Source organism: Xylocopa sonorina, chromosome 1, assembly GCF_050948175.1.
Source record: "Xylocopa sonorina isolate GNS202 chromosome 1, iyXylSono1_principal, whole genome shotgun sequence".
NCBI classification, from domain to species: Eukaryota; Metazoa; Arthropoda; class Insecta; order Hymenoptera; family Apidae; genus Xylocopa; species Xylocopa sonorina.
In genome coordinates this window covers 14,272,856-14,300,599 of record NC_135193.1, presented here as the reverse complement: position 1 = coordinate 14,300,599, position 27,744 = coordinate 14,272,856, and the positions used below count along the sequence as shown (strand labels likewise).

At 42.4% G+C, this 27,744-nt stretch overlaps 1 protein-coding gene across 1 annotated transcript; it reads right to left on the bottom strand.

The window, feature by feature from the left end:
* Positions 1 to 4,165: 4,165 nt before the first annotated feature.
* LOC143432563 (uncharacterized) lies at positions 4,166 to 27,450 on the bottom strand. The gene is made up of 9 exons (XM_076909251.1): positions 26,427 to 27,450; positions 25,940 to 26,396; positions 11,237 to 11,757; positions 8,249 to 10,520; positions 7,831 to 7,951; positions 6,686 to 7,654; positions 6,369 to 6,561; positions 5,629 to 5,877; positions 4,166 to 5,524 (listed from the first exon to the last, which is right to left on the bottom strand). Exons 2-9 carry the CDS (start codon positions 25,947 to 25,949, stop codon positions 5,348 to 5,350), a joined length of 4,512 nt encoding a protein of 1,503 aa, XP_076765366.1. The 5' UTR covers positions 25,950 to 26,396; positions 26,427 to 27,450; the 3' UTR covers positions 4,166 to 5,347.
* Between the last annotated feature and the right edge of the window lie 294 nt (positions 27,451 to 27,744).

Sequence of the window (27,744 nt, the reverse complement as noted above, 5' to 3'; positions counted from 1 at the left end):
TAAAAATTATGACTTCATTGATAATAATAATTAACAAATTGTAAGTTAGATCCTGCTTGTTCTTGTGATTTCTTAATACTGAGTTTGGAAGGAGCCAAGCCAACTTCTTACAGTAGAGTTATATATGATATATAGAGCAAAGCATTTTATCACTTATATAGCATTGGTTTCACCTGTTTCAAACTGACTGATATCTTTTTATGCATAATTCAATAAATGTCAAAGTCAATTGTTTTTATAAAAGGAAAAATTGCCATTGTTATGAAATTAATGTGGCATTTAATATTATTAAGTTAGGTTATCATGATAATAGTAACTCTCTTATATCCGTTTGAAAAACCATGTAAAAATATGAGAGTTAAATATTGTTTCATTAAGTCTGATATATTTACTCCAATTTCATTCATTTTATTAGATTGGCATATTCTATCTTCACGGTTCTCAACCCCACATCAGCAAATTTTTGAGAAAAAGAAGAATTCATTGAGTTAAGGAAAGCACAAATGTAAGTAAGTACATACGCGTTTCTTTTTCTTTCAATTATTATTTTTTTGACGCAACGTATGCAAAAATTTTAATGATAGTAATTATTATAAGTGATAAATGCCTTGCATATTAAAGAACAATATATATATATATATATATATATATATATATATATATATATATATATATATATATATCAAGTACTTTAAAATTCTTTCTCTGTTTGTTGCGTGCTATATTTCATACCCTAATTTATTTAAAAATAACATTTACATTAATTTTTTTTCATTAAGCGATTATCTAATTAAACATATCACTGAACTCGAATTTCATACATTAAGTCCGTAAACACTTCTTGTTTGCCATTTAAGAAAAAAATAGATTTACATAAATATTTGTTTAATATTTGTAAATTATCTAAAAATATTCTCAAATTACCATAGAGAAAATACGTCGCTCAACGTATTTGTAACGTTCTTTCTTCGTGTAGAATACAAATTTATTTTACATCGAATCATCCGTTCTACTGTGTTACACAAATGACAAAAAGGTATAGATATTTACGATCCCCTAGGTCTAAATTAATAGATTTGATATGTAAACGATGTTTCGTTATGTGTATGCTTTTTTTTCCTTTAAATACTCGATTCTTTTACAAAAGAACAATTGTTTCGAAAATATATTGAGAACAATATTTGGAAAGAACTACTTTAGCGATCACACATGACGTAGTCGAGGGATAAACGTTAAATCGTATGAAATTTGGCATCAACTGCGTTACAAAATATTTCTTCCCTCGTGAAATCCTCGTTCTAATATCCTTTATCAAATATTTTCAATGCAAAAGTTAGCTTTCATTTATTTCTTACCGTCTCATCGAAAATATGTAAACAATCGTTGGCTTGGCATTGTGGACATACACGCGTGCACACTTTCGAGAAATTCATACACGATCTGAGTCGGGCTGCATTAGAAATGGATATTACACCGAATGCTATATCAAACTATACTACGCTGATATTGTTTGGCGACGATCACTTCGAATGGACCTCAATGTACATGATTGTGCGGTCGTTTCTATTCTCCTACTATTTTCTCTCAAGCACACGTAGGTACAAATTGTGATAATCGAAGTCTGATTATGCAATAGGAAAGACAAGTCGTGCTTGAGTGAGATGTTAATAAAAACTGGGCGTTGTATGTTGGGTAAATAGTTATACAATGAAGGTTAGCTGTCGCTTGTGGAAGTATGTTGCTTCTTAAATATTGTAAGCAAAATCAGAAAATCGGTTACCCAGCTTGACAGTAATGATTAACGACCTACAATTAATTACATTTAATCAAACATAGTAATAAGTATACTGTTTGATACCAATCTTTAAGCAGAATTAGGAATTATGCAGCCATCTCTTGTTGTTTCTTTTAGTTTTTCTTCATTATATTATTAAATTTATTCTTGTCAAGTTACTGCAAATCGAATAAACAATTCTTTTGTCAGTATTAGTATACGTTTTTGTCCTTTTGTACTTGTGTACTTATTTCAACATATATTATTTTGATTCAACAATTCTCGTTTAAATAAATAATAAGAAATTTATATTGAAATATACATTCGCGAAGCATATGTCCAACTCTGCTTGAAGATACAACAAATATAAATTCAAAAAAGAACAAGAGGATAAACGATATTTGCAATGATGACATAATGATGTTACAATATACAATAGATCTGAATAACCGATTCTGTTCCCAATTACGAATTTCTTAAAATTACAATGAAGACTAACAGGATTTCATTATATTATACATAAATATATACAAACACATTTCCTCTTATGTCAACAATAATTCTCATAATTGCTCGTACTAATATACAAATATATGTATATATATATATGTGATAACGTTGATCATATATACGTATTTATATGTATGATTCACGTATCAATAATATATTACATATAATATTAATTTTTAATATTAGAATACTCTTCAATGTTGAACGCAACAGTTGCACTTTAAATACAGAATCACATGCCAGTCCATTGCACCTCATGCTGATACAACACTATTGTATATAAATATTTATATTTTTTACTACGTGAGAACTATGCTGTTATAGATTACGCTCCATCACTTTTCGAAGGAAAGTTGTCTAGAGTTTTAAACCAGAATTCTTTGACTTATCTTTGAAATACAATTAAGAAAGCTAAGCTCATTCGGCAATAAATTACTAATATTTTCACTAAATTAATGTAAATTACGGTTTTTTATTAAAATAAATAAAAATTTTTCAGTCTGCACTCTTGGTGATGTTATACGAGCTGTCATTGAAATATATGAAATGAGCACTATATATAACAATATCCTCTATTTACAGTAAAACTTCATTTGCTTAAATTAACTTTGTTACCAGGTTCATCAAATTTGATATTATTGAGCATTTATTATCCGAACCAATTTTGCGTGGCATACTATTCGTACCATGAACTCATATTCTTTGCATTCACATTTTACCAACCTTTTTCAACAGAAGTTTTTCATGTATGAATATCAGAATTTCAATTTACAATTATATTCTATTATCATGTACATGTTATGTTATATTCTTGTTTGATTAAACAGTAAAATGTAAAAGGAAATTTGATGTAGAGTATCAAATCAGAAATATTGTATACATAAGTAATTATGATCGAAGAACAGATTGAGCAGATATAAATGTTTAACATTTCCAAGCTTTTGATATAAAAAATGAATTTTGTAATATGTTTTTTGTTTTATATGAAAATGCAATTTGATGGTGGGTCAACAAATTACATTTGATTATAAGATGACACAAATAAAGATAAGGAACACAAAATTCTTAAATTTAATTTAGCCACTTTAGACGATTCGATCTGGCTACTTTCCATTTCATAAATTACAATAGTTACTTTTTTTATATATTTATAGTTTAAAAAGCTTAAGAAGTAAAATTTACATAGCCCCTAACGTAGTTCTTAAAGAAACTTAGAAATGAATGTCTCGAATAAATATTTTATATTACTTAATGAAAGTTATATTTTAGAACAATGCTTGTTTTAATATAGTGGTGTGTACTATTTGGATTCATTTTAAATTGTAATCATAATATAACATCTATGGTATATAAATGTTATGGTTGTATGAATTCGATGATATTAAATATATAATTGTTCATTTTGTCAAAAATATAAGTGATAAAAAAAGTGCTATCTCAAATCTTATAACAATGTAAACAATGCTCGCAAAAATGGGCATCTCCATTTTGTATCATCAATAAGTTAGAATATTCGCTTTACCCTGTAACTGCATGTCCACATATGTATCAAAATTTTTTAAACAGATTTTGAATAGTTTACCCGTTATGTCATTTATGACACAAATTTCTCACTAATGAAATTTTTTACAAAGGAAAATAAAACTGTAATATAAGTAAATAGTAAGTATTTGGCACGCGTACAGACACACAATTTGAATTAAATGTTCCGTAATAACTATGTATTGTAAATCTATATAAAAATGTTTAATAAAGTCTTTTCTTAAATTGTTTATGAACTGTTTGACGTAAAATATTTATAAGTGTATATAAATGACAGTTTGAGATAAACCATTAAACTTCATTGAGATTTTGATACATTTTGTGCGACATGTTTGTTTATACAAACCTGTACAATATACATATTATGCACATACATATAGAACTATACTAAATATTGACAATTCGATTATATATGTACAGTTGAAAAAGTATAAGTTTCTAAAAGCTTGAGAACACAGTAAAAATTCATAAATGATTAATGCAGTTTCCATAAAAGTGGAAAATTATATTTTAACCCAAATGTTTAAAGAAAGGGTAGATCCATTTCAGAAATGGAGATAGACATTATCTATTTTATTATATTCGTTTATCTGAACTATCGGATAACTCAAGAAAAAAATTCAAATGATGAAACCACTGGATAAAATATTTGGTTGTGAAATGAATTTTCTTATTAAAAGATTGGAAAAGATAATTAAAAGTATGTTGTATATAATGTCGACTTTTGTCGAGTATTCAATATTTCTGTTTTTAATCATTGATCTCAATTAATATTCGGTGTGCGTTCGAACAATTTCGATTTAAAGGTTACGTAAAATTGTTATGTACTTTGGCTCGTAAGATAAATAGTAAATAGATCAGAATTCTATTATCGTACTGATAATTTTTGCTCAATGACATTTGTCGTACGTTACCGTAATTTGTAGAACTTGTACCTTTTGGCATCTTGGAAGAAGTTCATAGTAATTCGTAAACACAACAACAAACACTGTCAGTGGCTAATGAGAATGAATGTCTCTTGAGAAATTTCCTTCGAAAGGCGACGATTTTTTGTTATTATAGCTATATTTTATCGGTTACGACGACGTATTCATCGAAAGAAGATCATCGTTGATTTCTCTATAGTTCGCTGCATTCATTTGGCACTATGTGTCTTCGATATTTATGTCTAACGTAGTCTTCCCTAATCAAAATATCGTCCATAGTTCTTTTTTGAGTATTCTCTTTCTCTTTACACTTGTTCACGCCCCTAACCCCCTGTGTATTTGTACTAGACTCTGATTCGATATTATGTTCAACAAAACAATGTACTTGTAACTCGTTCATAGTACGCGTAGAGACCGTGCAAAGTTGGCACTTGTATGATTGTACGACTTTGTCCGAGCTTGTGTCGTCAACGGTGAACGCAGGCCGACTTTGCCTCCGTTTCGCACTAAACTCGCGTCTCTGTTGACCGAACTGAGAATTTGCGAGGCGAGCATTCGACTTTCGGTCCTCATTCGTGATTGGCACATGATATGGTCAAGACATATCCGCGTCTGTCACTTTCACGGAGTACGGATGCATCGCGTGTTGCGGTATAGGCTCACCCTCATCCGACGATGTTTCACCACCGCTGATCACTTGACTTGGAATCGTCTCGGAATTCCATTGTCCTATTTTGCTTGGATCCTTTTCGCACAGTTTTTGAGCCAACATCTATTAAACAGAGTTATTAACGCCACTGTTAATATCTGTTGAAGTTGTCGAGCTAAATTAGCAACAACATTATTCAAGAATATTCGAATGAGATGATTACTTACTTGAAGACTATTAAGACTATTATCACAGTCGGTAGTATCAATATCGTTCAAATTGACACCAGACCTTTCCATCTCAGCGTACGTCCCGAACGGCAATTTTCCTAAACATTCTAATTTCATAATGTGCATTTTGCTACGAAGATGCTTTGCCAAGTGGCCGTGTATTCTGAACGCTATTTTACAGTCAGTACACTTGAAGGGCCTGGGGTTGCTAGTGGTTGCAGCTCCGAACGTAGAAGTCATACTGACCTGGAGATAAAACGTTTAATCGTATAGTTAAAAAACAATGAAATAAACGCCTGTTTTATTGTACTTTTTGTCTTGCTTGGAACACGTTTTGCATTTAAATGAAATGAAAATTAGAATGATTCGTAACTTCTGAGAATTGCGCATCTATCCATATTTGCTCGTCTAATGATCTTAACGACAAATGTCGAGAGAATAATATCTCTAATTGGGTGCGTTCGCTAGAGGAAGTAAAAGTGAATTTGTTTACAGTGTAAGTTCACATTCTATGCACGTCGTTTCCTCCAGTCAAAGTTAGACAGCTTCTAACGCCGTTATTCGGACGTGTTTGCTTTACGAATGCAGCTCTTAAAGTCAAATGGAGCTAAAGTAATCGGAAAATTTTATATAAATCGGTCGGATGTATTTCTGCGAGTAAAAGTAATACATTTTTCTCGTTGCATTTGCGAAACAATTGTGATTCCGAACGTTTAGATACAGAAAACATTGATTACCTTATTATGATGAGAAACAGATCTTTCGTGCTTTGTCAAGTGACCCTTGGTTCGAAACGAAACCGCGCAACTTTCGCATCTGTACGGTCTCTCGAAGTAATGAATGTTGATATGCAACCGCAACTGACTAGGTTTGCTGAACACCTTGTTACAAATTCCGCAGACACTTCTCCCATCCTCGGTCACACTGTAACTACATTTAGTAGATTCAGTTCTTTCAACGAATATTACCGTTCATTCTCAAGCATAACAGACGATATTCATCTGGCGATTATGCTACAGTTAACGAACAAAGCAGCCCATTAAGTAACACTCACCTGACATAATTAGGAGCTGGCCCATTCGAAGGCTGTAAGAACTCAGCTTGCGGTTTGGTGGATCCGGTGGGAGGCGAGGGTGATCTAAACCCGGGTCCCCCGACGACCATCTTCCTCGCGACCGTATGCTTAATGCTCTCCGCTATGCTCTGCTTGGTCATGTCCGTGTGCTTCGTCTCGACGCGATCCACGGTTCTCATCTCTACGTTCTGCGGTCTCGAGACTTCGTGTATCTTAGCGGGTTCGTGCATCGTTAATGGCGGCATCATTTCATAGTTAACTCTCGCCTCTTGGGGCTGCTGCGCGTGCCTGTATTCCGGTAATAAAATCATATCTCTGCTGGGCGGTCTGTTATCCACGTTGACAGGTGGTCTGATCTCCACGTTGTTCGAGGACGCCATATCTTGGCTGAGGCGTGCATCGTGATTCAGATGTTTGAATTCACGACTGGGCGGTCTCAGTTCTTGCCTGCACAATTTGTAGTCCTGATTGGGGGCAGGTCGTAAGTCGTGGGCTTGAAGGCTTGCCCTGGGGAACTCGTTTCGGACGAGGGTGGTCTCTTGCGTGGTGACAGCCGGACTGCTCAGAGGCGCGTTGCTTATCGTGGTCGTCACGCTCGCGGACGCGGAGGTGGTCGTCGGGAAAGTTAGAGTGTACGGGTACGTTGTGGGTCTTCCAGACGGCAGGAGACCCGGGAATTTGTTTGTGTAACGTTGCGAGAGACTTAGCAAGCTCTGCGCAGCTTCTTGCTCCTCGCTCTCGGATTCATCGCTCTCCTCACCCTCGCTCTCCTCCTCTTCCTCGGAGGACTCCTCGGCGTTACCACTTGCCACTAACTGGGCGATAGCTTCTTTGTCGATGTTCTCATCGCGGACAGTCGTGGGCACCGGGACGATACCCAACTCGACGCATTTCTTGTAGTGGGCTTTCGATTTCATGTGCTTCGTGAGGTTGCCTTTGGTTTTAAAGCTGTGTGTAAGGGGAAACGCTATTATTTCAAACAGTTTCAATATAGGGTAACTGGTAATCTTCCAGAGAGACGATCATAAGATTATTTTTAACAGCGTGCAGATTTAATATTATTTTTCGTCTGAACAATTAAAATATTGGTCCGAAGTGGAGGAAACTCGTTGGGTTCGGCTTACCTGAATGCACAGTGCTTGCATGTGTACGGCCTTACATCCGTGTGCGTTCTGATATGTTTCTTTAACATGGATGGCTTCTTACAGCGAATACCGCATTCCTCGCAAACGTATCGACCCCGACCTTACATAACAAAGAAACACGTTGAAACTTTTAATATACTCGGATACAAACATATAGATATACCGTCAATGCAGACACGTATCACAAATAATAGAATGGTTATTTCGATACGCGCTATCGAGTTTGTTACGGATCTATACATTTATAGTTGCAAATATTCTCCAATATTTTATCGTGACAAAAGACAAGAACGACTCGACGGATTGAAATATCACCCGATCGACAAACAGGTACTATCGATGCAAACGAAGTATAATACCAGATAGCGATCGTTATTAAACGAAGCAATTTCCTCACCTCTGCCCCTAACGTACGTATAGTCTTCGTTGCTCTCGAACCCACCCTCGAATATTTTAACCCTCTTCGCTTTCTCTTGCATGTCGCTGTCCAGACCGCTGTCCGAGCTGGTCGGCGTGGTCGGCCTCTGCGAGGAATGCGTAAGGATGTCCTCCTGCTTCTTCCAGGCGGTGGTGTAATTAAGCGGCCGGTGCCTCGAATCGTAGTGCACCATGTCAACGTCGGGCGGTGCCTCCTCGCATATCTTCCAATTCGAGTACATCGACAAACCGTGTTGCTGCGTCACGTACATGGGCTGCGGTTTGTTCAGCGTGCAGTAGAACACCCTGGTCGAACATTTCAGGCCCAGATATGTATAAGCGTGCCCGTTCAGGTAAAGCTGCCCGTAGGATTTCTTCGGCCGCGGTGTGTCCGGGCTGATAAGCGGAAGCGTGTTCGCCGTTGGGGTGATACCGTGATGCTTCTTAGGCGTGAACGTGCCGGGCTTCAGCGGCAACGAGGTCGGCCTTGCCATACCTTTGTATTTAATGGCCATGCTGTTCTTGATATGACGGTCGAGTTCTACCTTGGCGATCTCCCCGGTCGAGGGGACGCGTCGATACTTGTCCGTCGACGTCTCGGTCTTAACGGTAGGAACTTTTGGGCTGGTCAGTCCGATCTTCAATACGTTCTCGTTCCCCGGCGTTTTGAAGCCCAGCTTCGAGTCCTTCGCTGGGCTGGTCAGATCCAGCGGCTGGCCCATCACCGGGGCGTGTCCACCAGGCATTGGTCCCGGTATTCTAGGCGCGCTTGGCGTTTGTATCTTCACCGGACTGGCTAAGTCCAGCGGTTGGGGGATCATGTTCACGGTGGACAAGCCAGACGACTTGTACCCGGGCTCGCTGCTCGCTACGCTCGTAGATATGTCTATGGCCGGCGTGAGAGTGTGCGGTCCGGGCATGCCAGGGACGTAAGGTATAACCTTGCCGCCGTGGAGGATATTCGTGATACCCGGCTGGGGCAGGCTAAGCGGACTGTAGGCAGTGATGCTGGTCAGGTGGTTCAAATGGGGCTCCAGGTAATTGTAGCAGGACATCGTTGGGGCTATGTTCGGGGTTGATATGTTCGGTATGATCGGCGCCAACATTTTCGGGGTGTTGGGCAGAGATATGGAGGAACTCGCTGTCCTGGCCGGCGTCCCGGGCGGTTTGTGGACCATCGTGCCACCGGAGTGAAGACCCGATCTGACTACAATCGACGCGGTCTCCGACGTGACGCACTTGCTGCTCACTATTTGCTCGCTGGTGGGCGAGTTCGTTTGCCGCGGCTCGATCCTCATCGTTTTCGTCTCACCGGTGTTGTCCAGTATTCTGACCTCGCCGCCGAACATCTGCAGCGAGTTCGGTCGAGGATACTTGCTCAGCTCCTCGAGGGATCGCAGGGTGGTGGGAACGGACTCGGATCTCTGCTTCTTCACGGGTGGCACGTACGCGTCGACCAGCCGCGTGTTACCCAAAAGTGGCCCAGGGGAGGGTAACGGTTGCAGAGTGTTGTAATAATCGGAAGACTTCGAATCGAAATCGGGATCTCTCTTCTCGATCTCCATCTGATAGTCCCTCCGAGGACTCACGCTGCCCTTGCAGTAGTACATACGATGAACGTCGAGACTGTCGATGCTCGAATAAGGGATGTTGCAGGTGCCATAGACGTAGCCCTCGCTCTCAGCCGTCCCGTTTTGACTCGAGTTTGGATTCTTCAACAAGAGATCCTTAATTATCGAGCCTTCCGTGCCGCCGTTCGGGCAATCTTTGCTCTCCTGAACGAACCCAAGGGCGCATCGTTTGTGGATCGTCATGTAGCATCGTTTCCTCGAGGCTTCCTCCGCGGACGAGAGATTCAACGGTTGGTCGGATTGCTTCGATTCGACGAGGCTCTGTTGCTTCTGGATCAGTTTGTGCAGCCGCGGATCAACCGCGTCGACGATCGCCTGGTTGTCCGTGATAATTTTGTCGATGTGCTCCTGTACCTGTTCCGGATTCGGTTTTGGCGTAGTCGCGGTGGCATTCGTCGAGGAAGAACTGTTTGTGGAAGAGGCGGAGGAGAGGGAAGACGTTTCGATGTCGTTGTTGACACACTGGAGGGCCGTGTGAAATTTTGGCTTGTAGATTTTCCCGGTTTTAATAGTTTTCACAACGGACACGGTCGTTGTGGGCGTCGACGATGGAGGAGGCGGTGGTGTGCCGGTACCATTGCTCGCGCTGTCGGACAAGCTTATGTCCGAGTCCTCCGATACCTAGGAAAAGTATTCCATATTTTCGTATACCAAAAAAGGCGCGTTCAATCGTACATTTCAATATGCGTCCTATCCGAGTTATGCTTGCACAGATAACGATGACAATAAAATGGTATTTCTAAGGATCGCGACATTAAAGCGATCTTCCTCGCGTTATGATTCACATCGGTTACAAGAAACGAATTTCTCATCAGGAAAATGAAGGTATTCTGTAAAGAAGATGACGCAACTATGCAGGCTGTAGAATAATAGTCTATTACAGTTAATCCTGTCAGTGGTATGGTTATATCTGTTGCGTGTACCGCCGTTTGAATCTCTCGAAACAATAAATGATTTAATTTACACTATAAATGGACCAAACGTGTGACTATTTATGCCTGGTACGTACGCGTCTACGGATAATACAGCGATGCAGTGGCAATTAAACGTACCGTTGAGGAGTATTTTTAGATACCATTATATGAAAATGAGTTTTTAGACACTGGCGTCATTGTTAGTCGAACCACGATTCTATCTGGTTCACAGGCTTCTTTTCGATTCAAAGGCAAACAGAGCCGCGGATCTCTGCATCTCGGAATGCAGCAACCAGCGACGAACAAAAGAATGAATAAACGCAGGTAAACGGTAATTACTAAATAGCACCTAAAATTGAAGACGGAATACGACGAAAGAACGACGACGAGGTTTCCTATATAAGTAGCTAGCTGGAAACGTACCTTGCTGGCATCACCGCCCTCCATCTTCAGGGTGTGAGCTCGAGACCTGCAGTGCTTGTAGAGATTCGACTTGGTCTTGAACGCGAATCCGCATGGTATGCACGGGTACGGCCTCTCGTTCGTGTGGGCTCTGATGTGTTTTTGCAGGACGCTCGGCTTCGCGCACGACAGCCTGCAATAAGGACACACGTAGCCGCTTTTCCTCGACTCGGTCGGCTCTCCGTCCGCTGGTTCCGTCGAGACGTCGACCTTGATCGGATCTTTCGGTGACTCTCTTGAGTCCTTGCTCGAGTCTTTCTTTTTAGCCGGCTCTGGAGAACCGTTGCTGGCCACGGTGTCCTTCTTTGGCTCCACCTTGGGCGTAACCTCGGTCGTCGCCATCTTCTTGAACTTCTTGTGCAGGTACTTTTGCTCGCCATCGTTGTTGTTGTTATTATTATTGTTGTTATTATTATTATTGTTGTTGTTGTTGTTGTTGTTGTTGGCCAACTGTGGGTCTGTCATCGCCACAGTGTGAGTCTCTGTAAAAAAAGAAAATGGAACGATGCGAATTAGACGACGCGTTTGACCGTGAAAATGAGAAGCACGATTTCGCGAGGCTACACCGCCATCGGTACTATTGTCGTTCGCACATTGCACTCGAGGTGGGAACACGGAAGAAAGAGAAGAAAAAAAAAGAAGGTATTACGTCTTGTTACTGAAAGGCGAAGTAATTGACGCGAATGATGGCTTAAAGTACGGCAGAGCGGATGAAGAAACAGCGAATGCAACGACAGACAGCCACGCGCGCCACGCATACGGGAGAGAAAGAATTATTGTTCGCCAGGGAGCGTGATTCACAGACAGATCCCAACTGTTTTCCGATATTGCACGCGAATCAACTAGATTGTTCCGAGAATCTTTTCTACCGGGAACGTCGTAATGAATCACGTGTAATGAATAAGGTAATGAAGAGGCGTGTAATAGTTTAAGATCCCGAGGAGCTGGACAATTCCGGGAAATGCGTAAGAAAATATTTTTTAAGGCATTCCCGGAACAACGTCGAACGATTATCTTGCGCGTACGTTAAAAGTTATTTAAGCAGATGAGCATTCTTTAGCTCGCTTGCCTCGTTAAGTCGTATTCAGATTAGTCAAGCCGCTTGAACAAGCAGCTACCTCGTACAGGGATTATACACCTAAATTATGCCTATAATCGACACGCTTCGTAGTTATCGCAATCTCATCTTTTATCTACAACACCCACGCGTGTCAACTTGTCCGAAATTCGCGTCATCCTCGAAATTTATGACTCTCGCGGAAGTCAGATTACTCGATTCTTGATTAATCTAGAGGTTTCTACGCTAGCTCTAAAAGATATTGTGCGCATTGAACTCCTAACTCTGTTATTGGGTGAAGCAAGTCGAGTATCTAGTTAAAAAAAAAAAGGAAAAAAAAGGCGATCTATCGGCTGGTTTGCGCAAAGTTTCGCAACGTAACAAGAAAATTCATGCGAGGGTTGCAGGCGTAACGAAATAGAGCGGATAAATAATTTGCTACTTAGTAATGTACTCATTAAAATATGTCGCAAATATAACGATGATACAAACACGCGTGCTACGTCATATGCATCAAGCACGATAAGAATATTCATCCGATTTTCGCGACGTTGTTGCTTATGTAAAACTATATGCATGTTTTTCATTCAACTTCGCGACGAACAACAGATAACTTGCTTCGAATTAAGCGAAGGTGTACGTTCTTCTATTCGAATCGAGCATGATTTCGTAACGTTCGTCTAAAATCGATCCGCGTGGATATTAAAGATCGTATCTGCGCGTCGTGATTAACAAATTTGTTTACTTTCGCGATGCATTTCCTTCGATGCACATTACATCCTTGACGCTTGAGGCCTGGTGACTCAATACTAACTCTTCCAGCGTTGTGCAATACGTTAAACTATTTCAACAGCTATGTAAACGGACGACAAACGAACCTACTTAACTCTAAACTCCTCCGAGTGTTTTAGGATGCGCTCGTTTTTGTTTTCAAATGGCTCATTAGAATTGCATGCGCGTTTTCAGAAAAGTTGCCGTCGCGCGCGGCTCAAATGTCGGTGGTTCTCTACCTCTACGTCGACCATTAGCGACACACGAACGCAAAATTGCGGGACAACAGGAAAAACAATTTTCACCGCTGAACCCTGATCGTACACGAACGTTCTTCCTCTATCGTCCACCATTTGTGAAAGTAGCATATTCTCGCAGTTGATACGAGGAAAAAGCTGAGGCAAATGTTGCCAATAACAGGACGCGCAAGCATCGTTTAAACATAATCCCTGCCACGTGTACAAAATTCTGAGCACACACTGTGGATACGATCCGCGCATCCAAGCGAACTGACATTTTCCTTATTCTGTCAAGATGAAGCGCAACAAAACAATTGTTGGTGTCGGTATTACATGCTCTGCGATGATGTCTGCTGATCTTTTTAACTCATGCCCTGATAACGGTACACGCGGCTTAGCGATGAGTTGTCAGTTGGGTAATACGCTTATCTCTATGCGGTTTGCGCGCATTTACGTTGCAATTTGGTTAGATATTTGCGCTATCGTGGAAAAAAAAGAAAAAAAAACGAGGAGACCAAAAGATGACTAATCGAAAGTTATTAACAATTTAAATTCCTCGAAGAGTCGATGGAAGATACGAACTTTCGATTTTTCGAACTGCTTGGAAAACACGCCGTTTCGATTCGAATCGGTAGCAGATCGTTTTCGATTGAAAGTGTTAAGTCACTCGGATATATGATATTCGTGGCCGTTTTGTCGGGTGAGCGAAAGGGTTGTACAGGTCGAAGGGAAACGTTGGACGAAGCCACGTTCCACGTGTAATTATCTGATCGTTTAATATTCAAGGCCCGAAGAGGTCATCCTTGCGGATTTATGCGAGAATCGCGTTACGAAAGCGGAAGGAGACGAGTTCAACAGTTCAGATCAATCGGTCGTCGTTTATACGCGAATAACACTTTCCTCCGATTCGACTTCCATTTCGAACCAATGAGACTCGCTGAACAACGTCTCCACTCGCTTGGCTAACTTCTTATTAGCGATTATTGGCAGACTGTCGCTGGAAAGTATCAAGTCTTGAAATAATAAAACTAAAGTAGACGCGAAACATCGAATTTCTATCCATTGGTAAATTAAAAACGCTCGAACGATTAATTTCGAACCTTGACGAGTTCTTACGCGTTCTTATTTTTTTCAATTATCTAATGATTCGTGCTGTAGATGTAAAATATCATTAATCATATTCCATTTCATTCATTTGCGATTACATTTCGTTTCGTACCGAGTTTTTCTCTGACATGACCATCAGCACGTATGCGCGACTGCATCGTGCAGAGTACCATCCGGGACTTCTCGCGCGACCACTTTTGCCCGATGAATTATTTGCCTGGTATTTTCACCGTTTCTAACGACGCCATTTTTTCAAATTACGTGGCGTCGCGTGGAACCGCGCGGTCGTTCGTGGAAATAAACAGCGGCGTGCTCTTTTCCTGCGGAAATGTTTAATATTCGAACGGTTTTCGTTTGCAATCCGTGAAAGTGTTGCCTCATGTGCTGTTTCTTTCCTCCGCGCAATTCGCAGCACGCGATTCCTCCTAATCGATAAAGAGCTATCACTGTTTTTTCCCTCCACGTCGTATGATCGTGTTAGAAGTTGTTGACGCGCGATCACTCGGGATGAAATTATTTTCATGCTCGAAAGGATCGAAAGAGATCGTGGGATACCTTATTTCGATACAAAGACGCGGTAAACTACGATCCAGTCTAACGTGCATCGACGCAAAGGAGAAACATCGTATCGCGGATTCGGCCAGCCTATTTTCCTTAATCGTCGATCGGTTTTTGAGATGCGAACAAAGCGGGTTCACGAGTCCGCGGTGCATTTCCACACAAAGCGCGGAGTTGCGATCCGCGGTTTCAAATTGTTTTGCGACGACGGTGGAAGGGACGCCATTATAATCCGACAGTAGCTCGCGGAACGTTCGAGTAATAGATTCGAGTCGGAAAATTTACTTTTCGACTGGCCTGAGAAATTTACATACACGCTCGGACAATTTGATGCGCAGTAATCATTCCGATCGTCCCGTTGCGCTGCAGAAAACGGGAATAGCAAAGTCGAAAATTGCGAGTGCGACGTGTGTGCTTTACAGTTAGTACGCGGATCGTCGACGATATTTCTTTTGCAATTAAGTCTCAAAGGTAATCGTGTTCGTATTCTTCTGCAGAGTCGAAGAATCGTCTCTCGAATCTTCTACCAATAATTATCTAAACATCTTTGAAAGCCTTTCGAACCAACCGGGTAAAATAATCGCAAATCATCCTGTAACGAGGATTTCGTAGACTCGTGCTGACCAAAGCCGATGGTCGAAGTGGGACTTCCCTTTGGCCGCGTCGTTTTCCGTGGCACCGATCGCCGATGTGTCTGATAATTTTGGACCACGCTATTTATACGTGACAACGGAGATGCTGGGAAATCAAGAACAGAGAACGAGAAAGAGAGAGGGAGAGAAAGAGCGTGCAGAACTAGGGAGACCCGGCTTGGGAACGCGCGCCAAAACTATGCCGAGGGAAGCGTTTCGCGGTGGTTCGTTGAAATACGCGAACCGCGAGGCGGTATCTTTCGCCTGTGAGAGAAAAATTTCTCGTCGAAAGTGGTAGAAACGCTGCAGAAACGCGTGCGCCTTTAATTTGGAACGCTCGCGGGTTCGAGCACCGCCGTTAAGTACCGCCATTAAGTCTGCCAAATTTGTTTAACACTAGAACCCCGCGAATCGATGCCGCGATGATGGCAATGATAATTTTCAGTCGACAGATGGTTGAACTAAAGTTCGATTCAGACCGCGAGTTAACAAGGAAAGTGTTAATTGCTTCAAACTTGGGAATTTTCCTTGACGAGGAAAAAGTTCAGTTCCTTTTGCGTAATCATCTGTCGATCTCTGAACCGGATATTTTCGAGCGATAAAATGTACGCGCTCAAACCAGTTTACGAGCGCGCAAGTATGTAATTTGAAGTTTGAGTTACGATCAATTCGAATAACGAATGACTAATGAAGGAATTGAAATCGAGCGGCGAGTAAGTCCCGAGTTATTCTCCGTTCGAAGTAACTTTTGCTCGCAGACACGATAAACTGATTTCGAATCGGTTGCATGGAAGCCCAGCGTCGTGCCGATTAAAACCGCGGGAAATAACGAGGTTAGAGGAATTTCGCAGGCTACGTGAATACGCCGATGCCTTTTGCAAATAGTCGGAACGATCTCTAGAATTACAGAGAAACAGACGACACTCGCGATTTTATTCGTTCCTCGAAGAAGAAACCCAGACGAATGAATGAAACCTCAATGACGCCATTCTTCCCCCGATTCATTCTTCTAAATACTATTCCTTTGTGTGTACGCGTCCGATATCAGCAAAGAATTATCGTGCAAGATATATTTTACGTCTCTCGACTACAGCCTCTCTCAGAAGCGTTAATTGCTTCCTTATTTCGCGGAACTCCACTTCGATCGATCGAACGAGCGAATTTTATTGAAATATGTAAATTAATGACAAATTGGTGACCAGCGACGATGTACACCGCATTTTTACCGATTCCGTCCCGGGTATTTTCGTGGATGAACAAATCCCGCGGTCCACGATTCATAAATTCATCTTTTATGACCGCGCCTGTTATAACATCGAAACGGAAGCTGGCTTATTTTTAGTTTTACGCTCGCAGATATTGCAACTCGTATTTACGCGCGCGAACTGTCCTGTACTCGATCGCGATTGCACCTACGGGACCTGGGCAAGAATTAGGTCACGACTGGTTTTGTTCGAAACGAACACCGGTCCGCGAGCTTTCCCGGGCTATAATTCATCGCATAAAACGTTCGAGCGTTTTTAACGTCGCGTACAGGAACGCGAAACAACCCCATTCCGACTAAATAGGAAAAAAAGAAGAGGAAACATTTGAACGTTGTCGCTGCGACAGAAATATTTTTTTTTTTTTTTTTTTGGCATCTGCGCATATTTAGTCAGAACTCGGTGTTTGTCGACGCGCGATATTTCGATGGATTTTTCATTATCTACATCGCGAAGTCAGAGAGCGATTTCTCGGTTGGCTTGTCGGTGTGTGCATTACATCGGCTTTCCACCTCGATTGCGTGCTTTAACAACCGAACCAAGGAAAATAATGAAAACGCGCGGTCATCGATTTACCGTCGGGTTAATCTCGTTTCGGCCCAGTCCTGGTTGGAAACCCGTTGTTTCTCGACTGTACACATTCGGCTGGCCAGTGAACCGAATAAATTCTTGATGAGTCGTTTGACGATACTGCACCAGTCTCAGCATCATTTTCTTGGTGCACTGGTGCTATTGTTCTCTCTCTTTCTCTCTCTCTCTCTCTCTCTACCACGATAGCTTGCTCTCTGACCTCGTGCCCCTCGTTTTCACTCGTCAGACTTTCGAGTGAAACGTCCCTGCGAACACGATTTCCGCTTTTGTTCCTTCGCGTTCCATCGTGCTCGAGATCTGACAATCCCATGAAAAAATTACGTCCGTTTCTTCTTCGCCAGCTTTTACTTCAATAGACAACGCGGATAGAGTTACACTTGGGTGTATATACGGAAGGTTCCATTGCATTTATCAACGATTTCGATCTAGATGAAAACTATTTTCGTACTCGAATTTAAATCCATTTGCGAGCTAGTTACCATATACATTCTACGGGATAAAAGAGCACCAGTGATGAATGTAGAGAATGACGTAGAGGGACGAAAAATGAGAGGCGATCCCGAATTGTTCTCTGGTTCCTGCGGATTGTTTATTTCGCGAGTCTCGTTGCATCGCGCATGTCAACGTCGTTATCGGACAGACGCGGTTATCGTCAGATCAATAAAATCAATACCGTTTGAACCCCGCTCGAACTCGGCGGCGGTCGTCAGTTGGAAATTGAAATTTTTCGTGCCGACTGGATTACCCTGTCTGCAGGAAGGTTATCAAACCTGTCGAGTTTTCACAACGGGAACGCGAACGATAAAAATAGAGAGGAGAACGAACCGGAGTAAAATCCACGGATGGGTTCCACGGACCTTTGACGGGCGTAACACGTCCGGCGCGAAACGAGCAGCGAATTAGAAGGGACCACAGTGGCAAGTGGGTTGCCTAACAATATACAGTAGCTTCAACGGACTTATTCATCGCTGGCAATTGATCGTTTGTCCGCGGCGAGTTACGCTTCATTCCTTCGACTGCCGCGTTATCTCGGCTAGAGAGTTCTTCGTGTGTCACTGGTGCACACTCACCGCGTCGGATGACGTTACTTCTTTCGTCCTTTTTTTCTTTTTCCGCTCTGTTATCAACACGCGAATGCTAATTCCGGCGCGCGATGCGATTCCGAGCGCTGCCCGTCGGAATTATTAGACTGGAATAATTGCAAGTTGAATGACTTGGACAATGAACGGGTCTATTATTAAACGAGACGCTCGAGCGTCGTTAATTGATCGTGTTTTCATTGTTACGGTTACGATTACTTGCGCCGGGGGAGGGCTGCGCCCTGGCAATGCCGAGGAAAGTCCTCAGCTTGTTTTCAATGTTGCGGTCTCGCGTACGGTTCGGTTTCCGTCGAGATACGCGGACGCAAATACACCGGGACCTATTTTCGCTCGACAATTGTTCATGCTAAATCGACACGTTTCGTATCCATCGGACGAGTCTATGCAAATTTGTGCGGATCGATTCAGCGCTATCGGGACCGATCGAACGACGATCCTCGATTGACGATGAAAATTCGTGACTATCTAAAATGTCTCGCAGAACCGTGCGAATAAAGTTTAGCGTGTAATAGGATATTCGAGATCGGGTTAACGCGAACTTGATCAAGTGACTTGTGCGAGAACAGAAAGTTGAAGTCAAGTTTAATTCAAATAAATCGACTAATAAGACCAAGGCTTCGACGATAATCATTGACGATAGATACGAATGGATTTATTACTATGTAATCGAACGTTCCAGACGATTTTAATTAAACGCTGCCAATTGATTCATAACTCGTCCAAAAACAAGATGGAGAGCAAAGTATCGTAAAATTTATCGATGTGTATTATACGCGTGGCAATACTTATATTTTAATCGAAAAAATGTGTTGCGTAAGTATAATCATAGCGATACTGTATAATTCGTCAGAATTCCCTCCCTCTATTCAAAATGAATTACACAATGGGAAGAGGAGAATAAAAGAATTATTTATTCTCACAGTTGCATATTATCGTGTTCATTTTCATTCACAACGAGTTTAAAGACGGTTTCGCGAAACGTGTAAGTGTTTCGTGGAAACGGGGCATTCTTGACTTTCTGATATTTTTATCTCGTCGAGATATAACGTTTAATATCTTCCAAGAATTCCACGATAATATTAGAATTAAATACATCGGTGAAAGTATTGTCGTGACTGGAGCATTCGATACACATTTTTCAACACTAGTTACGCGCACATCCGAATTGAATTATTCAAAATCTACGAGGCTAAAAGAAAAGAAAGTCGTAAATACGGTAGTAGACAACGACGTGTCACTTTAGTTATCAGCAATGAATTGTTAGATTAAAATTCGTGTAGGGAAAGCAACGTGTCAAACGAAGTTGATAAATTTCGCGAAACGATTAATTCTGTTTATCTGAACCCAAAGATCATGCATCGGATGTATGATAAAATTTATGTACGTGCATGTTTTATGAATTGTACCGTGTGTACCGTGTTATTATCAAAAAATCCATGGTAATAAAGAAAATAATTTGGCAGCACAAACAGTGCCTGTTATTAATTGTAAATGATGCGACAAGCTATCTACCATGATTACAGATAATGTTGTTATTCGAATAACGAATTGTTGCTTCTTGACTCTTCTCGGTTTAATTCTATCTTCGATCTTTCTTTTTTTTACTTTTCTAATATCGACAATAAGAAACGTGCAGATGATTCGATTAAATTTTGCTTATTTAATTTATAATTTCTAAGAAGGACTCCTGTTAATGTAAATTAGCGTTATTTCGATTAATACGTGAATTTAATCCTCGCAATTAGCAACCATAAAATTAATCTACCACATTAAAGTAAACTTTGTAAATTATTTTTGACAGCTTTATTAAGATTATTAGCACCCTTGCGACGGATGAACTGGTTGTTGTATGATTTTGCTGTTACGTGCATGAGTCATTTTTGCTTGTGCATTCTTAACACGGAAATGTACGTTGCACGTTTTTTTATAGTCCTCGTTCGTAGCAAAAAGCAAACGTACGTCTAACTACGTCGCATGTGAATAATTCGAATGCAAAATTAATACATTAACATGTTAATGGTTCGAATGATAATTAAGCTGATTTCCCCCGCTACGTGTTCTAGGGTTAAGGGTTGACATTTTTTCTAATGTAAAGTAACATCTTGTTTTTTTACTCAGAAAAATTTAATACGCGACTATATTAACGATTCTCCTCGGTGACGGTGCACTAGAAAATCGTTTCGAGCGGTAAACTTAGGATTCGCTATAATTTATATATATCGCCGTTTCGGATCGTTCCTCGATTGTCATCCAACTGTTCAAACTTTTAATAACATCGTCCCTATTTATCGTTCGTGTGCCCCGCTTTTCTTAACCTTTAACCCGTTAACGGTTCAACGTGGAGGGTGATTGAAGAGATTTTGATGCGACCGCCGTTATATTCTGTACCAATCAACACGCGACTTCTGTCGATAATTTTTGTTACAATAAAAATGTCTAACGCAACAGATCATTTCTAACGACGGTTTTACCAAAACGTGACATCTGATTGCAACGAGTTGCAAAGGTATTTTGGAGCCATCTGTACTTATAATGCGACCGAGTTTTGTAATTGAACGACCAAGCATTCGACCCACGATATTGGCGAGTTTCTTGGTTCAATTGAAGTTAAATTTCCATTTGTCCTTTATATAGAGTGAATGTTCAATTTTAATAATTATCAATTATGTAACCTTTTTTTCGATAATGACTTGAAGGTCGAAATATTAGTTAATAATATTAATATTAAAAAAATGTTAGTCTGAACAGAATTCTGTATACGAAAACGATGTTACATTAATGGCAAAGTAAATGGGTTTATCGGAGGTAACATCGATGTATCTTTAATAATCGTATACAGCAGGGAAATTGTTGCTCTACTGCACCTCGATAAGAGGAAAAATGCACCGGGCAAGCTGCACCAGTCGGCAGCCTATTTCTGGACGAGATTCTTCGGCTTGGAATGAATCACACTGGCTAACGATAAACGTACACTTTTCTCAAATAATATAATGAAATTTCTCTAAATTTCCTCGTACCGTTCCAAGTAACTCGAATCGAACGAATTCATTGACTCTAGGTCAAATATCGACTATAATACGACAATGCACGAACTAGTATCTCAAGCGATATTTCAACTCGAGTAAGTAACAAGTTCGCAGCGTTAAATAAGGTTTCGAGTTACTCTGAATTAAACCGACTTGAATTCAATTAATTCGAGTAATCCGAACGAGGTTCAAGAGTAAAAGCGCTCGTGGAATGCGATCGCGCGTTCGAGGTAATCCGGAGCACGTTGATACGCTGCTGGCAACGATTCGTAAAGTGCTGCCACCGGCAGGGAAGCGGGAGATTCCCGCGTGAGGCAAGTGAGTCACGCGTGTGCGACCTGGGCTCGCTCGTCTGACGAAGCGTCCTTCCTCGCCCCTCGGTCTGACAAAGCGCCTCTCTCATCCTCTCTAGTCTGACGAAGCGCCAACACCCTCCCCGCGAGCGTCTTCGCCGAGGCGAACGCACACGGAGACGGTCGTTGGTTCCCCGCTGTGTCTCCGTCGGTCGACAAGACTCGACTCGATTCGGCTCCGCTCGCCTTGCCAGCCACGAGGAAACCCCGACTAACCCGCCCGCTCCGCGACCCGCCATCCGTCCCGCGCGATTCACCTCCCTACCACCAGAGGCGAACCAGTAAACTCTCAACGCAGATTCGCGTCCGTAGACTCGCGCCGCTCCGATGGAGCGGTGAACGGGTGATTAGGTCACGCACCCCGTGCGTCGTCTACGTGCCCTAGGCCGTTCACGGCCGTGTGTCCGCGGAATCCCCCGTTCTTTTTAAGTGCCACCGATCACCTCGCTACATATACTACCTATTATTACCAGCGTTCCCTGCCCCGCGGTTTCTAGCGCAACGCAGCCTGGAATGCGCGACTTTCACGCGTCAAGCGGTTTATTTTCGTATCGCAACGCGGACAGCGGCCGAAATTCTACGCAACGTCGGAAAACTTCGCTGGAATCAGACATTACGGGAAATTTGTCCACGCTTTTCAATTCGATGCGTACGTACACGTCGAAATCTTTGTCGGGAGACTAAAATTTCATTTATCTCATAATTAGATTGGACGGATGGTGGACGGGTAAGATCAAGTCCCTCCCAACTTTGTGCAAATATTTTTACGCTGCGTCTGTATTTTATGGACACAATTTGAAACTTTGTTCATCGTTACGAAATTCGTTTTTTTTATTGATCTTTTTCATTCCCTTCCTATTAGCGGTAGCTGTGAAAATTGTCGGATGCGTTCGAAAACGTGTTATTACGATATTGGAGTTTATATCATCGCGCGATGCAGTATTTTTCACGAATAACACGATCTTCCTTTCAGATGTAGTTAATGGTGTTACCCCGAAGAGTGACGTTACGGAAAGACATTTTTCAAGAAGGAACTCCTCGTAACGGAGCACCAGCTACGAGATACACATCACCACAGAATATTTTACCTGTACCTTTGTACATTTCGTTGAGAATGCAAATGCCATAAGTAACGATGACAAAGAGTGATGTTACCAGGAAATTTCCACAACGGGCGAACGATACTCGAGTATGCTGGCAGATTACTCCTAAATGTTCAAGATGCTCCAAAGATAAGGTATAGCCCAAAAATAAAACACGTTCGTCATTTCGTATCTTTATCAGCGAAAGAAATATCTCTATATTTCCTAACTATAAGAGCACTACATTTTTTTCTCTGCTTTCTCTCTCGCTCTCTCTCTTTTTTAATATATTTATAATATCGAAGAATTACATTATAATAATATCATTAGGTATTTAAAGTAATTCCAAATTCATAAATTACCAGTCAACAAATTGTATCTATTCATTAATGAATTTCTCGAGAAATTCCACGTTTGCTGGTTAGTTGATAGCATTCAGTGCACGGTAATGACGGAATACTACTTGTGAATGGGTGATTAGGTCATGAGTCCTAAGCTGAGCATGTTGCAGGACATTCACAGCCAAGAATCGTTCATTGTTTACGGACAGTTTACTCGCTATTATTCTAATGAAAAACATCAACTGTTGTTTCTCTTCTTAACGAATGCATGCAGCAGTCGGATCGAGCCTGTACCGAGTGTGGTAGTTTAATTAACCCTTTCTGCGACACGTCCGTAAATGTACTTACTATACGTCATTTAGGACATAAATCTTTTAAGGCGTTCATCTCGTAAAGTTACTCATCGACAATTACACCAAGGAATGCGCCTTTGCGCGCGTGATATCATACAGAATTTAAACGACAGAAACGAAACGTGAATTTCTGCCGGCCCGTTGAAGCCGCCAAAGTTACAAGATCGAAAGTAGTCCCGACGAGAAAAGCGAGTGCATTCAATCCTTTTAAGCTTATTACAAGGCCGTAACCACTTTATGGTATCACTGTACGAAGTTCCCCAGATTTACGACTACGACCCCCTCGGCTGTTAAAATGAATTCGGCCAGCGAATCAAATAAATTTAATCGCTTCGACAACACTGACCGTATTCCCGTATTTGAATCAGAACGTTTAACCGAGTAATCAAGTTTATACGCTTTATTTACGGCATGTTTGCTCCATCGAAGTGGAATGAATCTGGATTCTCTAGGCGCTCTATGCGCACTCTTCAATTATGGTAATAGTCGATATAAATTATCGAACCTTTTAATAGATGGAGCAACAGATAAGAATGCGCGGCATCTCATACACGTAAAGCAGGCATTCCTTTCGTTTAATCAATTACTCGTCGATGCATCGTCAATGCATAGTAATTAGAATTATCGAAAAAAAAGGACAACAGTTGCGAAGTCAATCGGTTTTTCTCAACTTCATCCTCGTAACATATTCTTCGCGGAAAACATGAACGGGGAAATATCTACGTCAAACACGCGGTCTCTCACCGCGTAGAAAAATTTCTTCTGCCTCGCGAACCTATAAATATCAATGGAATTTGTTCCTAGAAGATCTGTGACATATGTTTGTACGTATTTACGTCGACATCGTGCTACTGAAGAAGAAACCTATATACCTCTTGCCTCGCTAACGAACGATTTATCGAGAGGAACTCCCGAACGAGTTCACTGCATAGTTTTGTTCTGAGCAATCTTAAGTTACAACTCGAAGGGAAGGAAAACCTCGATACGCGCAACCCCTCGCGCTTTAAGCCACTACTACATCGGGAAACTTTCGCAAACTTTTAGCAACACGTCTGGTGTGTCGCGATCCCTCTCGACATTCTAATCCGATTTTTTAGCATTTGGGGATCATTCGTCTCGATTTAACGAACAACATTAAAGGTAGCAATTAAAATTGTTCGTTGCCTACAAATATAGATGCACGTACGTGTGAAAATGAAACGATACGGAACTGAGTCTGAGAAAGAGGAGAAACGGTGAGTAATTGGTGCAGTGTTTCCTTCGTAGACGAATAAAGAATTCCGGGTATTCCGGTTGGTCGCGTCCGATCGTCCGATTTCAACTTTATAGAAGGCGGCTGGGGAGATCAGCGGTTGGCGTCGTGTCACCTACAAGCGTGGCGCGACGCTAGGTGTCTTTCTGGCGTAGCATGAAAATAGCCGAGCGTACTTGGAATATCGCGCGACCTACGCGTTAGGCATGCTACAACGGCGTTCACCGGAGCGGCTCCCCGAGCGTAAGCGAGTGCGAGAGATTACACGACTCCTTTGAGAATGGTGGGGATATACGTACGAGGGAAGACCGTTGAAGAAAAAGAAAGAGAGAAACGGAGCGCGTTCATAAAGAGCGGGACGAAGAGTATCGTCTAGAAGGACCAGAGGGGGGAGGAGGAGGGGGAGAGGTAGAAAGGCCGCGAAGCGGAGACAGGTAGATAAATGCGGTTTACCTTAGGAGGAGGAAAGACGGACGATGGCTGTTGTCGCACCGTATTTCTCGAGTGTACGGGGTCAGAGAGGCGAGGAGGGACAATTGCGAGAATCGGCCAAGGAACGAGAGAAAGAAAGATAGGAAGAGAGGTAAGATGAAAGGAGAGGGACAGATTCCATGAGGGGGACGGGTAAAGGGAAGTTAACAGGGAGGAGGAGGACAGGGAGACAGAGACGGAGATGGGACGGAGAGAAAGAGCGGCAATAGGAGATTCCAAGAGAGGAAAGGATTCGTACAGGCGCGCGCGCTCGCTCGCGTTCGGGGGCATGCGACAGAAAGGAAAGGAGAGGAGAGGCTGAGAGAGACGCAGATAGTCGGAGGTAGGTAGGAGATGGATAAAGAAAGATTCATGGAAAGGAAAGACAGGATATAAGAAGCGAGAAAAAGAGAGCGGGAGAAAAAGAAAGAGAAATATCGGTAAGAGAGAGGAGCAACTCATGGTTCACCTGTCGTCATGGCAACGCCGCTTCGCCGCTCACTTGTTACTCCATCGGCATAGCTCGGCCCTCGGTCCTCTCGCAGCCTCCGCAGGAATACGAACACGAGTCACGATCCATCGTAGGAGAGACCGAGATGCAGACGCCTCCAGTTTCTCGATTACGATGATCCGTCGTCCCCGTCGAAATTGAAAGACGTCAGGCTGGCAAAGATGGGTGGGGGAGTGTAACCCTTGGCTATCTTCCACCTTTCGACCCGCACTAGGTTTATCACAGAACACTCACTACCGGAATTCTCGATACGATAACGGATCCTCGTCCTTTCGAGATTCGTTTTCATTCGCTATTTCTCACTGGTATCACTCTATTACACGCACACACGCACACGTACGCGCATCCATACATGCGTATATGCGTGCATATGCTATCTATCTATCTATCTATCTCTCTCTCTCTATCTCTCTCTCTCTCTCTCTCCCTCTCTTTCTCTCTCGACTTTTTCTTTTTCTTCGCTTATACGATATACTGCCCGGATATACAATTGTAGAAACGTATCACAGAAGAAGCACAGTAACGAATTGGTTGGAAGAAAATCGGAAAGGAGACACCCTCTCCGGTTACTCTTTATTTGCCCGTCCCCCTGGCGCGTACTTAAGCCGAAGTCACTCTTCTATTTTAAGCTCCACACTTGCCCTGTCGTCTGCGTCTCTTGGCACTGCTCTCCTCGCTCTTTCTTTCTTACAGAGCCACGAGCACGACACAGAAAGACGTATACACGCACGCTATCCTTTTCTCTTTGGTACGCGGTTGGGACACAGAGTCGCGACTCCTCTCTCGTTATCCACTTACCAGCGCGTCAATCTGTTTGCTATGCAAATTCCGTCCGACCGGTGCTGACGTAGACGGGCAACACCAACGCAGAAACGGGTCCGTCGACGATATCTCCTACTAACACAGTTAACGGCGAGCAGTTAGTCATTGCCCGCGAAGCACACACGTAGAAAATATAATTGGCTACCACGACGGACCACGCAGCAATTCCACACGGGTCTCCTTTAACCCCACCACTTTCTGTTCGGCAACACCGATACCGAGAGACCACCACACAACTCTTACCAGCACCAATACAACCGACAGAGTACCAATACCACTACGGGAGATACTGCTGTTGTTACTACTACGATTACTACCGCCAGCAGTAATATCGGTGTGTATCGTGTCGGTAAACGCGCCGCGAACTCACAAACGAATTCCCCTTGCGACTTACACGGCTCTACGACTCTTGCCTGACGTCATTGGCGCCTAACCACGACGTATTTCGTGTACCACTTCGCGTACACCTCTCCCGTACGTGCACCTCGTGCTTTTCTCCAACGCGGAGATCTTTCCAATGCCTTTCCTCCTTTCCCACTTCCACCGCGCGCGCGTGCTTCCCCAAGAACAGCGTTACGACACGATCACAACAGTCTCGGTTCAACAAGTATCCACCGTGGCGTCTTTTTTCCTTTTCGCCTGTTAACTTTTCGACCGATTCGAGAGAGTCTCGTTGCTTCGATGAATCTTCCTCTCGGCGGGCAACAGGGACAACGATCGTCGAAGCGGACAGCTGCGATGCGCTCTATAGCGTCACGATACCTCCTCGCTCATTCATCCTCGATTCGAACGGGAAGGAGTCGCGGATTCGATCCGCCGTAAGGTAGGATCCTCGAGGCGCGTGTCCGCGTATCGAGCGTTCGATCCGCGCCGCTGGCTCGGCACAGACACAAACCGCTTTCCACCGTACCCGTTCCGTTACTACTCATCACTCTTCCTGC

Excerpts from the sequence above, each read along its gene's own strand:
- LOC143432563 (XM_076909251.1), bottom strand. Across the intron at positions 7,655-7,830 it reads TGCAAGCACTGTGCATTCAG|CTTTAAAACCAAAGGCAACC; the intron begins GTAAGCCGAACC and ends CCTTACACACAG. Across the intron at positions 5,878-6,368 it reads CTGTTTCTCATCATAATAAG|GTCAGTATGACTTCTACGTT; the intron begins GTAATCAATGTT and ends TTTTATCTCCAG.